The following is a 19,539-nucleotide window of genomic DNA, read 5'->3' as shown; positions in this document are numbered from 1 at the left end:
ATCATAAAAAGTAAATATAACATGTAAAAACAGATAATAAAATAAAATAAAAAGAAAAAACATTAAAAAGGGGGGACTATAAAGCGAGTAGCAAAATCATAACAACTTACATGGACGGTTATTTTTCAAGAATGATTTAAAAATGTTTTCGCAGAAAGATTGCCAGATTACAAAATATGAAAACAAAAGATGAAAACAAAAGCGCAAATTGAGTGTAACGAAAGGGTTTTAAAGTGTCGTTCTTACTGCACTGCTGAAGTGATTTGTTATTCTGAGTTTTGATTTGTTAGTTACCAAGGATGGGCCCGAAATGGATGTGCGCAAGGTAATATTATACTGGTTAATTTTAAAAATTGATCATAAATAGTTTTAGAAGATAGATGTTTATTTAAGAAAAAATATTAAAAAAAATATAAAAGAGAAAAGAGAAACATAAATTGCCTGCTTTGCAAATAATTTTAGCCGCGGATTTGCACGATATGGATTAGCACATAGAAAAATTATTTAAATTATCAAAGAAAAAATTTTAATAGATAACTTTTAACACGGATTTGCCCGAAATGGATTTGCACATGGAAAATTGTATAAATTAATAAAGAAATTTTTAACAAACAGTTTATCCACGGATTTGCCCGAAATGGATTTGCACATGGAAAAACTGTATAGATTAACAAGGGAAATTATTTAGCAAAGGAATTTTTAGTAAATAATTCTAACCACGGATTCGCCCGAAATGTTAATCTATACAGTTTTTCCATGTGCAAATCCATTTCGGGTAAATCCGTGGATAAACTGTTTGTTAAAAATTTCTTTATTAATTTATACAATTTTCCATGTGCAAATCCATTTCGGGCAAATCCGTGGTTAAAATTATCTGCTAAAATTTTTTCTTTGTTAATTTTTCCATGTGCAAATCCATTTCGGGCAAATCCGTGTTAAAAGTTATCTATTAAAATTTTTTCTTTGATAATTTAAATAATTTTTCTATGTGCTAATCCATATCGTGCAAATCCGCGGCTAAAATTATTTGCAAAGCAGGCAATTTATGTTTCTCTTTTCTATTTTATATTTTTTTTTTAATATTTTTTCTTAAATAAACATCTATCTTCTAAAACTATTTATGATCAATTTTTAAAATTATCCAGTATAATATTACCTTGCGCACATCCATTTCGGGCCCTTCCTTGGTAACTAACAAATCAAAACTCAGAATAACAATTCACTTCAGCAGTGCAGTAAGAACGACACTTTAAAACCCTTTCGTTACACTCAATTTGCGCTTTTGTTTTCATCTTTTGTTTTCATATTTTGTAATCTGGCAATCTTTCTGCGAAAACATTTTTAAATCATTCTTGAAAAATAACCGTCCATGTAAGTTGTTATGATTTTGCTACTCGCTTTATAGTCCCCCCTTTTTAATGTTTTTTCTTTTTATTTTATTTTATTATCTGTTTTTACATGTTATATTTACTTTTTATGATCTATTTTTATGTAGTTATTTTATAAAAAAAAAAAATTTTTCTAGTGCTCCTCACACTATTGTATTAATATATTTTGCTTTGGCTTTATTGATACAATATCAGAAAGCACTCTGTTTTGCGGATATAATCGTGTGGGCTGAAGAAAAGATTATATTTTTTTTTCCGGCTTTTTTTCCGGTTTTTTAATTAACATTTCACTTTTTTTTTTTTTAATAAAATGTTGTTTGTTATTTTTTTTACTTATTACTTCCCACCCCCTTTTTTTTTTCATATGTCTATAATTTTTCTTTGTTTTATTCATCATTTTGAACTTATCTAATGAGTGCTGTTTACTTGCAGCTTAAGCGCAATAAATGATACTTATTGTTTTTCTTAACTTTCTTAGTGTTTTCTTGTATTTATTTATTTATTTATTATATATATATATATATATATATATATATATATATATATATATATATATATATATATATATATATATATATATATATATATATATATATATATATATATATATATATATAAACAATTAATTTATCCCAATGGCATTTACGGACGTTTCAAAGATAGAACTAGTTTTCAAACTGTCTGATTTGTTTTGTTTTTTTTTACTTTAATTAAATCATTACTTATAAATAATTATCAAGTATACACTTCATAAAGTGTATTATTTATCATGAAATGAATTATTTGAATAATATAGCATAATCTTATGGGAACTGATAAAAGTATAAAATATGTGTTACTAGATACTATGAACAGTTACATTTCATTACTTTTACAACGGTTAATAAATAGATTATTTGTTAAAATGATACAAAATATACAGTTTAAATATTAAAAAAATTACTTGATAAAAGGTTGATAATAGTTAAATTTATCCACATAGCATAATTTTAAAATAACACAAAATCAAAAATATAGATTTTATGAGTTGCAATTAATTTTCTGTGAAAAAATTGTTTGAGGCGCGCAAATGATTATTTCAAACGAACTTTTTTATGTACTATTTTTTTTAACATTTTATGACTATAACCGATTTTAAAGCTAAGCATCTCCTTTGTATAATATTTAAAAATGTTTTAATTAAATTTTTAATGGAAAAATCGTTGGAAATATGCAAAAGGTACCTTCTAGAATACCTTTTAAGGGGAAATTTTCTTTTCATTTTGGATGACTCTTGTCGTTTTAAAATCTAAGCAATACATTCGCAATAAAAAAATAAAGAGAAAGTTTTAATTATTTTTAATGGAAAATATGTTGGGGACTCGTTAAACCTATATGCATTTCTAGGAGCTATTTTTTTTTTTTTTAAATTTGCATGAGTAAGTTCCGTTTTAAAACTAAACATCTCATTCGTAATTTTCAAAAATTGCTGTTCACAAGTTATTGTATTTGTTTCTGTTCTATTTCAGGACGCCGTGGCAAAAGAGGTATGAAAGGGGAACCAGGTGATCCCGGAACGACGGTAAGAAATTTTATTTAATTTTAACAACTCGAAAAAGATAAAGAAAATTTCAAAATTTAATTACGTTTTTTATTTACCCTGAGAAAATAATCATAGACGAAATTCCATAGCTTAATGCCTGATGTCGGATTATTTTAAAATCATAAAAAAAGTACTCCTGCTGGTGTCAAATTACAAGAAAATATTAGCTTATTTGAGCAATAGAAAGGGGGGGGAGAGCAATTTTCGGTATAACAATTTGCAACTGAAATGTGCCTCATGTTCTTTGCTTTATTTAAATATAATACTAAAAAGCAAGAAAAAAATACAATATTTTGGTAAAACAATTTAGTAATTTTGAATTCTTTCAAATGCACCCAAGATTAAATCATAGGTAAACTATTTATTAATGTGCTCTATGTTAATATGGTACAATGAGCTTCAAATTTTAAACAATTTCTGGTAAAATTATTTGTCGATCAAAAGGTGCCTTGTTACATTTGAATTAGTTCAAAAATAATAATACATTAAAATTAAGGCAAAACCCATTTTTCTGACAAGTCGTTCTGAAAATAACGTATTTATATGCGCCTAATGTTCATTTATAGGAAAACGCTTTATTAATGTGTTTTGCAATAAATATTATGAAGTAAGTTTTAAAATTTAGAATAATTTCTGATGCAACTATTTATTAATTAGATAATATCTTCATGCACCCTTCTTTCCGATCATTAACTTGGGACATACGTGAGATTGAGTGCTGGTGCTGTTTTACCTCATTTAATTCGAAATACTAGTGCATCAAAGAGGAAAAAATAAAGCGATTTTTTACACAATTTATTATTATTAATTAATAATAATAATTAATTATCATTTTAGTTGTAATTTTAATTATAAATTTGATTATAATATTAATTATAATTTTAATTATGAATTTAATTATAAATTTAGTTATAATTTGAATTATAATTTTAATAATAAAATTTAATTATAAATTTAATTATAATTTCATTTAATGTTAATTATTTTAATTACAAGACCCTTGTTTTTGTTTACCAACCATAGTCCAAGAAGTTCTTATATAATAAAACATCGAGCAAAAGTAGTGAGGCATACAAGGGTTTTTGATTAAGGGCGTGAATAATGGATAGTGCTTGGATACGAACTAACTACTACTAAACTCAGTGGAGCGACAGCCCATAGAGGGCCAAGGCCTAGTGTGCCCATCTCAGTTTTCTTGCGAGCAGATGTTCCGGTTAGGTGGTCAGCCGAAAGCGAAATGTTCGTGTCCAAGCATGCTTGGACACGAGCATTGTCAGCAATTATCTATGTTTCTCCTTTAAATCTTTATTACATAAATTATTATTTCTTTTTCTTTTAATTGAAAAAGAGCCACACAATTTTGCATTGTTCGCCCCAGGGGGATAAATTCTACTACGTTCTGGATTAAAACATCATTATACTCCCTTTTCCTTTAAAAATTTTTTTTTAACAAAAACTGAAATAAAGAGATTAAATTGAACTCATTTTTAATTCTATAAAAGATCCATTCATTCACCTTTTTAATAGAACACTCATATCTTCCTTGTATAAGTCACTCCGCTATCAGCTAAATGCATTTTATTTCAGACATTTTGGAGACTGGAACTAAAAACCAAATAACTGAGTTGACTCGTAACAAATGAAAACTTTTAGAAATGTTAGGAAGAAGCACTTAATTCGTTAATGGAACTAGTCCATGGACTGTCTTAAAGTTAGTTCTTATCTATATGAAACTCTCCTCTTTTGCTAGGCAATTACTTGGATACATGTCGTGATTTTTAATCCTTTTTACAAATATTACGTGATGACGTTCAGCATTGTATTAGCGTCGTGTTAAAAACTCTCATTTTATCTTTCGGAACAGTTTTTTAATGACAATTTTTAAAAGGTATTTTTTGTTTCATTTCAAAAGAAATAAGTTGAGCCATTAGTCTTATGTATAAAAAAAACACTCCTCAGTTTTGATATTTTGGTATTTCTAGATTTATTTTGTTTTTGAAAAGAAAAGAAAAAATATATTAAGTTTCACGCTATTGGCTGAATTATGATACGAAATATTGTATATAGGAATATGAAGCTCCAATGATTGAATTAATTACTCAGTACCTATTTGTTTGATAGTCCAGTCTCAATACTGAATCTTCTTGATTGAAATAATAGCTGAATACCTGTTCTTCGTACAGGGTGAAAAAAAGAGAGAAAATGATCAATAAATTGGTATTTATCAGAGCTACAAAATCATGCAAAAAACTTTAAATATATATACCGATACGATTAATTGAGCTAAAATAATTCCATTTATTTTATTTTTATTACTATTTGTTGCCCTTTTCGGTGGCTTTATGTTATTAGATTAATCAAAACATTCTTTTAAAGTTTATCCTACCTCATACACCTTTTGAAATACGAATTCAGTGACGTTGTTTCTATAAGTTGTGAAATTATTAACGTTGATTTTACTTTTGGTAGCTTAATACAGCACTTCCCAAATGGTGTTCCGTGGATACCTAGGTTTCCGTGGAAGGGTAACAGGGGCTCCAAGAGTAAGGAAATTTTCTAACCAGTAATGATTTTCTGAACTTATATAATTAAATTTATATCCAATTAATAATTCATCATTTATTTAATAATTCCCCTATGTTTTTGAAATTATTTTATTAAAATACTTTTGAAAAAAGGAATTTAAAACCATTTTTTTCTAATTAAATGAATAATAACAAAGATATTCATTTATGAAAAATTTCATTAGTATTTCGAATCGAATGAAAAATACAAAATTCAACAATGAAGAAGTATGTTTCTCTGATAACCATTCTCAGTGCTTATTTTCTTCAGTTTTCGTTTTTATTTTAATGCAAACCATACTTTAGCTAGTTTATTTTCAGTTTATGCATACATTGAAATCAAAATAAGACCCGTGAATTCAACTGTTTGACATAAAAACCAATTTTAAGAATAATACTGATAAAATGATACGATGAAAAAATTTCATTCTTCATTCACTCACAAAATATATTCAAAATAATAAAAATTAGATCACTACGTATTTTTAAAATAATTCGTAATCTTTGTTACTTAATATGTGCACAATTGCTAATGAAACTTACTCATTAAAACTTGACGTTCCACCAAAAGAAAGACGATCGCTAAAGCTTCAACAGCCGAAAAAAATTTAAAAAGTAAACCTGTAGCCTAATACAGGAAACCTAAGTTTAAGAATTTATAGAAACATGTGATAAAACTATTTTTTTATTGATTAGATCTACAAGCTACTGAACAGAATAATTTTTAATAAGTACATTCAACTTACAAAAATACAAAGCAGAATTGAATTCAAAAGTAACAATTCAGCTTCATATATAGTTTTATTTACAATATTTGTTTTCAATTGTTTTCATTACCAATTTCAGCGTGAGTTGAATTAAAGTATAAAATTAGTATAGGATGTGTATCTAGGGGGAATTCTGTTTACAATAATTTTAGTAAGTGGAATTTTGTTCAACTCTTGAAGCTGATATCAGTTTGGTACTGGAAATAATACTTGCTATTTTTTATTGCAATAAACCACTTTATTACGCATGCCTACGTAGCGAGCCAGACTAACTAACAGTGATACCGTAAACCGGTGCGAGTCTACCCATTTTAGTTTTATTTAATTTTCACTATTTTAAATTGCAAATAAAAAAAATTTTACCGATGGAGGACTTAGTTCAGACTCTAAGGAAGATGGCGCTGTAGTAGTTTGATCCATTTTTATTTATTTGGTGTCTTTTTAACCGACCTGTTCAAACGTCTTTTGCGAGATTTGTACTGAAAATCAGCAAACTTTTAGTTGGTGCTCCGTAAGTATATTATTATTATTACTATTTTCACTTTGGTTAAGTGATAAACTTATCTAAGACTAAGATTACATTAATTTTATATGAAAAAAAAACAAAAAGAATGTAAGTTTTGCTGTTGTAAACAAAAAGCCAGAATTCGCGGGGCGAGTCTACTCATTTGTATTTAGTTTTAATAAAGCATAATAATATAATTTAGAACTTTGTTTATATTAAAATTAAGTCATTTTAAATGAATTTGAGTATATTATTTTAATTCTGAATTGATAAATTTATCATTAATAAGAAAATGTATAGGTTAAATATAAATGTAAATATAAAATTTGTTTATTTTACCTATTTTTTCAATTTCTATATTACAAAATTAACTTTTTTTATTTAATGCAAGTTAAATAAATTATTATTTATAAATTATTATTACCTCCTAAAAGAATGGGAAAAGGATTTTTCATGATTCCCAATGTTTGAATTTCGATTTTGTTAATAATCTTTAATTATTATTATTTACTAATTATTTAATTGTAAATTTATATTAATTTTAATTTATTTTTATCAACAATAATCAGAAAAAAATGTTATTTTATAATGTTTATGATTATAAAAACAAAACTGTGATCAAAATGTGATAATCGATCAAATACTCAATTTGTGTTATTTTATAAATAAAAAAATGGAATATATAATAAAGTTATGAATTTTACTTCATAAATATCCTATATAGTAACTAAAATAACAATTTAATAGTAAAATTTGATCATTTACAATGTCAACATTCATTTTAGTAGAATGGGTAGACTCGCCCCATACGAGAGATTTGTCAGCAGTTATATAAAAATATACAGTAACAGCGTAACTGTTAATATTTTCTAAAATCGATTTCGCAGCTTTAAAGAGGGATAAATAGCGATTCCGAAACACCTATTAAAAGCCTTTTTTCCTTAATATTTACAAAAGTTTGACCACTTGAAAGTTGACTAACTGAAAAAATGGGTAGACTCGCCCCGGTTTACGGTATGCATTTTTTAACATATAGAATTTCGTTTCAGTACTATTATTTCTCTGCGTCAAAAATAAAAACGATTTTTTTCTTCATTTGTACTATTAATACATGAATTCATTAATTCAAGTAAGCTAAATATTAATCTATATAAACAAAGCAGAAGGTTTATATGTACCTCATTCAAATTCGCAATTCTGAACCGATCCGCAACCCAATTTGGTATACATACGTTCGAAAACACTGAGAACTTAACTGTCTTCTTTAAAACTCCCTGCAACCACCTACATCTCAATGAAAAAAATTTTCATAGAATTCGATAAGTATTTTATAATAACGATTTACTAGCTTGAAGCTCTAACCAATCTAAAATTAGTTTTGTCACAAGTTTTTATGAATTATTTATGTTAGGTTTCCTATGTTAGGCTATCATCAATGCTATTGTTGGTTAAAATCAACGTTAATAATTTATAATTTCGCCGGCCAGGTGGCCAAGTGGTTAGCGTGCCTGACTGCGAAGCCAATGGCTGCGGGTTCGAATCCCGCTCTGGGCATGGATGTTTCGCTCGCTCTGTGTTGTCTTCTGATGTGTGAATGTGGCCCACCCTATGAACGGGTATTTGTGGCAGTGTGGCGTGGGTAATGTTGCTCGCCTCCGTGACTTTGGTTCACAGGTGCCCACTGAGTAACAGTAAATGAGCAAAACTTCCGGAATCTTCTAAGGCGAAGAACGAAAGTTTAGTGTCTGCCGTTATTAAAAAAAATTTAAAAAATAAGTATAATTTCTCAAAGTCCGGTGATGACGTCACCAAATTCATATTTTAAAACTCCTTGTTTCTTATATTGATGCTTACGCTTTTGAAGCACACGGTGGAAAAAAGTATAGTTTAAACTTCTAGACTATGGTAAAATTTACACTGTTTCTGACTTTAGGGGAACACCAAAAAGCTCGATAATTTTTACCGAAGCACTTTTGTAATGATTTTTGTAAAATAAACAGCAAAACCGAGTTTTATAGTATGTGGTAAAATTAGGTAATTTTATCATGAAACCTTACAGCATGGTACAAAAACCCTTATTCGATTATTAACCTTTATAAACTATATTAAAAGCAAATTTACGGTTTTCAGTTTTGTACTTTTCACTAAATAGGGAACAATAAAAACTAAAATTTTGAATACCAGAATTTCGGATAAGCTGCTAAAATATGAACGTCAAATTTTCCAAATGACTGGTTTAAGTATGATACAATCTATTCTGGTTTTATTAATTAGATTCATGTTGTTGTTTCTTTACCAGAAATATCATTAATATACAGTACGGTAATTTAGCCCGAATGATTTCCCCCGTGAGTATTTCTACAAACTTAACGAAAACTCAACGAGAACTAATGAAATAAAATTAAGGTAATATAAAAAGCCTTGAGAAAATTGTGATAAATTATAAATATCACAGGTTAAATTCAAGCTCATGAATTGAACTTTTAGCTCATATTATGACAAAATAAATGCATTGAAATGCACTTTTCAGATTTTAAAAAAAATAGAAAAGAAATGTCATGTAACCTTCATTAAATGGATTATTATAAATATTTTTATTCAAGAAATTCAAAATTGGTTGGGAGGTGGAAAATGTATCACGCATCAAATTCTTAAATCAGGTAAACTAATACCTGATTATACTGATCCAAAATTTATTATATACAAGAACTCTTTTACTGTTAAAATTTATCAACGATAATCACTTTGCTGAAAAATATTTAAAACGCTTCTTGAAAAATTTTATAACATGCATTTCAGTTTCCAGTAAATTTTTTATGTGCAATTTTAGTTGAGTTATGAAAAGTGCCAAATTAAACCCTCGTGAGGAATCGAGTGAAACACGCCTACTTTAACACTTAGATATTATTATTTTTTTAATATCATCGTTTATTTTTAAAAAGATAAGCACACTTAAAATAAATAAAATATCGTTTAATTATGCTTTTAATACAACGTGAACCATTAATTAAAGGTTTCTTTACTATATCATCAACTTTATCTTTAAAATGTAGCCAGTCGAAGATAGCAATAATTTCTGCCGCACGCATCAATAAATTTACGTCGCCATAGTAGAACCACTCATCATATCTGATCATAAATCACTCAAACGATTTCGAGGCAAATGCCTGTTTTAGATCATTTTGAAATATGCTATTCATAAGGTTCAATTGCCGAAGATAAGAAGGAAAAAAAACTGAATTATTTTGTGTATTCTGATATGCTTTATTTTCATATGTTTTCTCTATCCCCTCCATTACGAAAACTGTTATTTTTCCTGAATTTTTAATTCATTTCGAACCAATGTCATGCTTTGAAAGAATAAGATAATATTTAGCTACTTCAAATCAATAAGTTTAAGATAGTTATCTTTTATGTGTTGCAATTACTAAAATTGAACACTTTCGGAAAAAATTGCTCAATGTTAAACTCTAATAACGGTACGTTGAACCGCAATACCGTACAAATTTGCTGCAACTTTGTTAAAATGTTAATTCGAATAATGCTGATATGCTTTATTTTCACATGTTTTCTCTGCCATTACAAAAACTGTTATTTTTCCTGAAAATTTAATTAATTTCGAACCAATCTCATGCTTTGAAAGAATAAGATTATATTTAGCTACTTCAAATCAATAAGTTTTAGAAAGTTATCTTTCATGTGTTGCAGTTACTAAAACTAAACACACTCGGAAAAATCTGCTGAATGTTAAACTCTAATATCGGTACGGTGAACCGCAATACCGTACAAATTTGCTGCAACTTTGTTAAAATGTCAATTCGAATAATGCTTTGGTTCAATTCGGGCTGTAGTGTCTAGTAATGTAGTTTAATTTTCACAACAACGAGGTTCTACTCACCGCAGTATAAAATTTGTAACAAAGTTCCACACTGTTCGAATTTTCATTCTGAAATTAGGGAAAAATAACCGGCAGCAGTTCATCAATAGGATTAATCATGAACTTTATAGTTAGACACATTTCTTTGCCTTTGCGGTTTTGAATCTCTTTACAACTGGTAAAATTAAAAAAAAAACATTGAATACAAAACAATGTGGTTTTGTCGCCATTTACAATTAACATAGATTTTAAACCATAAAAATGTAACTTAAACTGACATTGGAACTCTGTGAGTGATGCACCATTTATGCGTGAATGATAGCTTCGTATTTTAGCCCCTTCCTTCTCGCTCCCGTGAAAATGATAGAGGGAGATTTCGCCCTCTATTTCAAGTCCCCGTGATATTTCCGGGCTGGAGTATTCAGTAGTAACACGCCAATAAAAATAAAAATAATCCATTTCTTTTGCCCGGAAACCATTTTATTTCTCATTTTACTCAGCATATGGCAGTACCAGGATATTTTTAAGGTTGTAGATACTTAGTTTATTTTAAACTAGATGTCAGCACCAATCAAATAGCACTAATAAAAAAATAAGCCCTTTTATGACCGTTTTCTTGAAAATTAACCGGTCGTTAAGGGGTTAATAGCCTAGAGTCACCGATTAAAGAGTTCGGGACACTTTTCATGTATTCACGGAATTGACGAAATATTATGGTTTCAACACTTGGGTTCGAATCCCTGTTCAGCCGGTCATGAGATTGACGGATTAGTCCTCTGAGCTACAGTATGTACCGAGCTGCACGGTACAAAATGGTTTCGTAAGGTAGGCCTAGTTGGGGCGGAGAGAAATCTGGTGGTTAAGTGTTAGGAAAAAAATCAATAAACGTTTTTTTCTCATACTTACTAGTTTGAATATCAAATATTTATGGTTATTTGGTTTTGTAAATAAGGTTTTTGTAAATATGGTTTTTGCAAATAAGGTAATAAACATGGTGAGATAACGATTAAATAAATTGCTACTTCATCATTTTTCCCAGAAATTTTTAACTGTGCACAATATTATAGATCAAAGCGCTCCAAAATTATTAATATCGGTGAAAGAAAGTAAAAATAACTAAGATGTATTCAATGAAATCTTAAACAATAACAATATTCTTTTACCAAAATTGTTAATATTGGTAAAAGAAAGTAAAAAGCACTAAGCTATATTCAATGGAATCTAACGCAATAACAGTATTTTGTTTACAGTCCTTTTTAAAATCTACCAAAACTTTCTTACCTAATTTGTAATTTCAATAAAAAATTCTTTTTTGAATACATGCAAACTCTTTTAGGGATAACATAAAACATAATATTTTAGCAAATTATTTTAAAATATCTTATGTAAGTTCAAATGTATGCTATACGAAAAATGGCTTTAACATTATTCATTAGAAATTAAAAGTGTTACAAAGTATATTTTTTTAAACTCTAATATTTAAAACTTTATTATTGAGACTTTTTCATTACTATTTAGTTATACTTCGTTGCAAGTTATGAAAAGACCATTGCTGTATAGAATTTAAAGAATCATCTGAAAATGCATGCAGTTCCGTTTTATTTTGTTATCAAATTATACAAATATGCTTTCAAAAGAATGTAAAACCTTTTAAAGTTATACTCGTTGGAGAGAAATTTAGTTCGTTCCATCTTTTACGATATTTATCATAAAATTATTAAATAAAGGTTACAGTTTCGTAGTTTTACTAAAATCCTAAATTTGGTGGCACATTTCGATAAATAAAGAGAACATTCGTTCTTAAAAAGAAACAACTATACGACGTTGCAAGAGTGTTGAATTTGAGTGAACCACTTAAAAGGGTGCTTCTTGCGCTGATATGCTCTTAACAAATCAAATGCGAGATAAAGAATTTTTACTTTTGTTTTGCTATAAGAGAAAGTCATCTGCAAGAAACAATATTTATTATTCTTTCATCAGTTTCCTTAAATGCGAACAAAATTATGTATATTTGTTGCGAATTTTATACATCATTTTATTAATTCCTATTACTTGTTTATTTATTGTTGTTGTTAATAAGAAAGAAAACAAAAAGAAAGCTGTGCAACATGTTGTTGATGTTGATATACGTTTGCGCTGGGAGCTTATCATGCATGTGATGTGCATTTCGATGCAAACAGGTTCTCTCCATTGGGATAATGGATCTTTTTTTTTAACTTGCAACAGAGTTTAGTAAAAAATTTTAAAATTAGTAATTGTATTCTAAAACAAAATAATGCTTTATGATATTTTAGGGTCCTATTGGGCCACCTGGCAAACCTGGATTTCCGGTAAGTACGCTTAACTTGATTTGAAATGCGAAATTTTTTATTTTTATAAAGTTATCAAATTTATAATTAATTTTTAAATATTGTACACAAAAGCTTACTATACTTGCACTAACAATTTATTTAAGCTCGCTAGATAAAAAAATTATGATATTTTTTTAATGATGTTAAGTTTAAAAAACAAAATTATTGGGGTAGAAAAAATGAAACAAAATGTATCTGTTTTTTCAATGTAGGAGGGAATTCAATTTATGGTTACTAAACATTTTATTGCATTAATTATAACTTAAAATAATGCAAAATATATGGCTTAATTTTAATAAATGGTTTAAAATGTCTTCAATTTTTCTAAAGATTAAATTTGTTTTCTACTATTTATTTTATTGTAAGAATTGTTTTCATGTTCTCAGACATTTTTCATTTCAATATTTTTGCTGAACGTTTTAGAACGTATTCACGTGGGCAATTTTGTCCTAATGCTTGAAAGAAGAGTTCTTAGATTCCTGAATTGGGTTCACAATTTTAAAGGATATGAAGTTGTGCATTGGTAGATACTAATCCAATATGGTTCAATGCTGGTGACATAACAAAATAAAACTTAAACTTTTAGTTTGCCATTGATGGCAAAGTTATGAGTAAAAAAATAAGATGTCAAAAAAATTTGCATTCGTCATTCGCCATCAATCCATCTGGAATATCGAAATTTGCCAATACTACGCTGTTTTTCAGATCTTAATCATGATCATTTTTAATAATCCTTCCAAATTTCTTTAGAAACATTTAATAAAAAAATGATTACAATAATAATAATAATGTCACTGTGTAACTAATGTAATAATAATGTGATAACCTTTTATCGAAATGATACGAAAGGAAAATCTAAACAAAAAAAAATTTTATACATAAAATTTAAAATAAGATTTTAATTGTTTAAAAATATCGTTCATAGGGAATAGATTTTACATTTGAAACTGGATTATATTTTTGAGATACTTTACATTGAACATTACATTTCATTTCTATGTCACCAACAGAAACAAATTTAAGAAATTTAATGACTTACCTTAAAATACATCAATTTTAATTCGCGTTTCTTAAATAGTTGTATCGAGTAGTAATTGGCAATTATTAGGTTTTTCATAGCAGTTATAGATCTCCCCCAAGCTGAAGCGGATACCACACCTTGAAGAAAATAAAGTGTATGCATAAATAAGGATCTATAAATTCTTCAAATAATTATTAACGAGGTCATTATACGCGTACAATTTCAAGTTTTATACCATATCTTCTTTTATAATATCGTTATTTATCTTTATACCTATGTTAAACATCATTAAATCGAGCATTGAAATAATATTTGATTTTTACCAATCCTTTTCACCTAATATATATTTACTAGTGGGCTGCGCCCCCTGCTCGCTAACGCTCGCCAACCCCCGAAAATTGCCACCCAATCTTATATGGTTTGCTTTGCAAACCAAGCTCACTTCACTCGCTACTAACTTAGGTACATTGCAAATGCATAAAATTCTGAGAATTCAAAACAATCATTCAAATCCCTATTACAAATTATTTTTTTTTAAATTACATCTTTTTAGTACATACTAAGTCATTAAAATTAATTTAAATTCAAATAAATGACATGTAAATCGTAAAATAAATTCGTAATATATAAATTCGTGAAAATAAGCGCTTTCGACAAAATGCTAAAATAGAGATCTATCGACAAAGACTACTCACTTCTGCCTAGCTTAATAGTATGAGATTGCCGCAGCTGAATTGAACAACCTGATAGGATGAATTACGGAAGAGATAACATTTGGTGAGAATGCTCTCTTTGGTTATTACAGTTTCCGTTTTTAAAAGCGCTATATGTTGAGCCACCTCAGCTAGATTTGCCATTTTTAGCGGCAATCATTGGTCGATTTTCTAGCGGATCCCTTATAGTTTTTTAATGATTCAATTTTTGAAAAGAATTCTAAAATAAATATGCTATAAGATCTTTGATTACAAAACTTTAAAAAAAAAGGATTGTAGCATCAATTACTATATATTATTCTACTATGAAAATTTGCATTATTTAATAAAATATGTATTTAGCAAATATTTATAGATTGATAAAATATGTACTATTATATTTATATGAGTATAAATATAATTCATATTTTATCATATTCATATTTCATTCAAATATAATTCATATTTTATATAAAATATGAAGTAATTTTAGATAATTTTGTATCACCAAATTAATTTATAGTATTCTGTGTGTCTAAATACATTCTGTATTGCTAAAATATGGACTGATTTACCTAAATTATCTTTCTTTTGTTTTTAATTTTTTTAGGGAGCTATTGGAATTGATGGTCCTAAAGGAGAACCAGTAAGCTTTTTTTCTTTAATTTATAACTTTACAATCAAACTAACGAAATCTAAGTAATATTTCATAAGTAATTTTAAATAATTTAGCTTGTTTTTTTTCTTTACATAATTCAATATTTTTAGTTGCAGATTGAAACCTTTTGTTTAAACTTGCATGATAAGTAATGAAAATCACGTAAAGAAAAAAGTAAATTTTAAAAGTATTTTTAATGACTTGTTTTATTTACTTGTTGTTAATGACTTGTTCTTAAATATTTACGTCTTTAAATATGCATAATTAGTTAAGAAGCGTCCATTTAGTATCTTTATCTTTTGTTAATTTTGAAAGCATACATCAATTTAAAAACAGTAAGTATTTTTAATAATTTTCTGACATTTATGCATTCAATTATTTTAATTCTATCTTTGTTTCAGGGAGAAAAGGGAGAAAAAGGAGATAAGGTAACTTTATTTTGTTTTGTTCAATACCATTGAAAACACTAATTTTTGTACACTTTGTAAGTGAAGAAATTTGGTATTTATAAATTATCCTGTCGACCATTTTCGCCAACATCACGCCAAAATCATTTTCATATATTTCAATTTTATTTTAATATAGTAATTGATTACAAAGAAAATGACAAACATAAATGTAACTTAAAACATGCAAAAAATGAGATAATATTTAAGTTTGAACCATTTAAAACTTTTTTGCAAATTTGGCATTAAAAGGTCGGCTGGATAACACGTAAGTACCAAAAATTTACATTCGTTGCGCTGTTTTAGAAAAGTCTGAAGCTCCTAATTCATTTAAATGACAGCTAAGGCATGATTATATCATTTAGATGCTTAATTCAACATTAAATTGTATTTCTAAATTTCAAAAAAATATTATAAAATTAGAAAGAAACAACTAAAAAGATATAAATTTGAATATCTTTCACCAAAACATAAATTATCCTTAAAAATCGTTCAAGTTGAATATTGCATTTTCTTCTGTAATGTCTGTTTCAAATCTCATGCATCAGCTAGGTCCTGCACAAACGATCTGTAACAGTACGCAGATCATGGGATTAAGTCCCATTGTTATCGGATAAATAATGTAAATTTTTCATGGATCTTCATTCCATATAAAGCAAGGATAGGCCAGTTTTATTCTGAAACTTTCCACTTGGTTAATTTTGCTTTTATACTCGACTTATCAATTTTACTCGACTTTTGGGTAAAAATATACTTGATGGTGCCCCTTGGCGAAATTGGCGACTTATGTTTGGCGCTATTCCTGTTTGCGCGGAACACTGTGGTAACAGGAATGGCGGCCAAAACATAATGATATTTCAATAAAACATTGGAAAATTTCAACAAAACATAGGATAAAGCTTGCAATGAACCCAATATAAGCACAATTAATAAATCCAATAAAAAGAATTTTGAATCGAAGTTAAAATTAATGGAGTAGGCGCAGAAAGAGAAGGAAAAGAAAACTTCTTCATTAAGCTTGAATATTCTTAGATTTAGGTGCACAGAATTATCTAATAACAGTTAGATACTGTCTAAATTCATCATGAATAGAATCTATGTACCTCCATCGCCACATAAATTCGACGAAATACGAATCGAAAATGGCGTCTGTGATACCGGACTAACGGTGACATTTTTTTTTTAAATCCCTTTTTATGACTGCCCACCTACCTTCGATCTTATTAACCAGATTCAAAAGTAACTTTACCAGTCGGTATCCAACGTAGAACTAATGGACCTCTGAAATTATAACCGTTGAACATTTAAAAAAAAAACGCTAAAATCTAAACCAATCAGAATCACGATTGTGTTTCAACATCGCCCAGCTCGGCGTTCAACCGCGATCATATCGTGGCGAGAATCAAGGGGCACCCTCAAATATAGTTTATCCGACTTTTGAGTCAACTTCAAATCTGTAATGTTAGGGAAATGAACGGTATTGCCCATCTTTACCTGCGTAGGCTATTTTTCAACGGTGATTAAATAAAAAAAAGTCCTGAGAATGGTTAAAACTTACGAAAATACGATGCGAATAGTAACATTGAGAATAGATTATAGCTACGAATCCACTTCGTGGATAGGTAATGAAATATTCCTTAGAAGCGTTGAGAACTACAAATGTAAATCTTGAGTCACAATGGCTCAGGTGGTAGAGCGTTCGCCTTCCAATCAGGTGAACCGGGGTTCGATCCCGGCGATGGCTGGTCGATACGAATTCCGCATCCGGCTTGCACGACCGCAGTGGTGACGTGAAATATCCACAGTGGTGGACGGATCACGGATTAGAGTCCCCTTGCCGTTAGGCTAACGGTGTGAGGTTCTCATGGTGTTCCTCTCCATGCAACGCAAATGAGGGTTAGTTCCTTTAAAAACTTCTCCACGAGGGCAAATTTCTCTCAGTACTTGAACCAGGAGTTCCCTTGTCTTCTGGATTGGATTCAAAATTACAAGGCTGCGGAGTTAACATTAGTAGTCGTAATCCCGAAAATTGGGTCGGCTGTTCAGTGACGATTATTAAATGTAAATCTTAATAGATTCAAATCCAATTATTAGTTAAGTAATGAAGTACCGAGATTCATAAAAAGAAAATGTACGACATTTATTGTCAATTGCTTAAATCCATTTCATGTTAATAAAGTACCTTAGAAAATAATCAAAAACTAAAAATATACGTATGTAAATGCTTATTACCTCAAATACTTTCTTGGAAGATAATAAAAGACCCTTTAAAATAGTTTAAACTACAAAAAAATACCATGGAGAATGTTCAACAAATAATCCCAAGAAACGAAAGCCGTTTCACATCCGGAAAATAAATCTGGAAAATGGATGCCTGTTTTTGAGTGCTTGAAACACGTTAACTGTTATTTCCTATTGGTATATATTTGTAGCGAATGACGTTTTTAATCAAGTAAGAATTCAGAACAGCTTAGAACTACAAATACACAAATGTAAATGTTAACTGCCTTAAATACTTTCTTAAGTAATGAAATACCATTAAGAATGGTATGGAAGTACAAAAATAAAGTTTTAAACCTTAATTGCCGTGGATCATTTCGTAAGTAGATTGTTTATTTGTAATGATAAAAAAAATACATTATTATTTCATTTGTTCGCAAATGAAAAACAGATTGAAATATTAATAAAAATACAGTTGAAACACTTGTACAGAATTAGAAACATAAATATATATTATCGTAATTGGTAAACTTGAGATATTTTCTAATTAAATAGAGTAGATTATAACATTTTCAAGTGATTTGAATTTAACATTTGAACTAAATGAAATTTATCTTTAAAAATGTTTATTTCCATATCCATATAAGTCAGACATATTTCATATACTCTCGTATGAACTTTTCTAAATCTCATTCACGCCAACAAAAGTTAAATTTTTCACTAAAAGTTCAAACAAAATCTTTGAGTCCCCATTGTTCATTACTCCTTTGTATCTTTTTTTCTTTTTAAAAAAATCACAATTGGAGTAACTTTTACCTCATTTTCCAAGCAATTAATTACTAAATTTTAAATCTAAAAGAAAGAGAGAATTTATGTATGTATGCAATATTGCATAAAACTAGAGGCTCCTCTTTTGTATGGGCATGTCAAAAACAGATTTTCCCCAAACGATTGAGTACATTCTATAGTTAGATGAATTCAGCATAAGGGGATGGAGGGAGGGGGGAAAGGAAAAGCTATCATCAGAATATTAGAGAGGGTTGCCTTAATTAAATCAAGTACACTTTCATAAATGCAAACCGTTTGGTCGTCTCTATTTTAATTTCCCTCCTCTCTCTCCTCAATGTTTTTGAGAATCACTTTAAATTAAAATTCAAGAATGTTTCGCTTAAAAATTAGTTTAAATGCGATATTCTGAGACGATGGAATTATGTTGCTTAGAATTCTTTTTAGTCATGTTAAATTCTTTTCGTTGTTAATATTAATATTGGCTAATTAAACATTTTAATACTTTTATATATTTCTCAATGCAGCATTCTCCTTAATTAAATACTGTAAAATAAGTTGAATAAATTTATTGAAAATTAAAATTCAATGAAATTAATTCCTACTACAATACATATTTTCATGTATGAGTTTACAAGGTTTAGAAATATTTTTGTCAGCAATTCACATTTTTCCTAGAGCA

The 19,539-nt window shown here is 28.4% G+C and overlaps 1 protein-coding gene across 50 annotated transcripts in view; it reads left to right on the top strand.

Moving 5' to 3' along the window:
- Positions 1 to 19,539, top strand: part of LOC107455144 (uncharacterized) — a 165,349-nt gene that overhangs the window by 89,974 nt on the left and 55,836 nt on the right. For all 50 annotated transcript variants that reach the window (XM_071182525.2, XM_071182547.2, XM_071182534.2 and 47 more), the window contains exons 3-6: positions 2,897 to 2,949; positions 12,978 to 13,013; positions 15,358 to 15,393; positions 15,807 to 15,833. In XM_071182525.2, the coding sequence (XP_071038626.2) occupies positions 2,897 to 2,949; positions 12,978 to 13,013; positions 15,358 to 15,393; positions 15,807 to 15,833 (152 nt within the window). The remainder of the gene's footprint in view (positions 1 to 2,896; positions 2,950 to 12,977; positions 13,014 to 15,357; positions 15,394 to 15,806; positions 15,834 to 19,539) is intronic.

This window comes from Parasteatoda tepidariorum, chromosome 4 (assembly GCF_982258835.1).
Source record: "Parasteatoda tepidariorum strain Cologne lab strain chromosome 4, Ptep-v5.0, whole genome shotgun sequence".
NCBI lineage: Eukaryota > Metazoa > Arthropoda > Arachnida > Araneae > Theridiidae > Parasteatoda > Parasteatoda tepidariorum.
The sequence above is the reverse complement of the archived record's forward strand: the minus strand, read 5'-3'. Positions and strand labels throughout refer to the sequence as shown.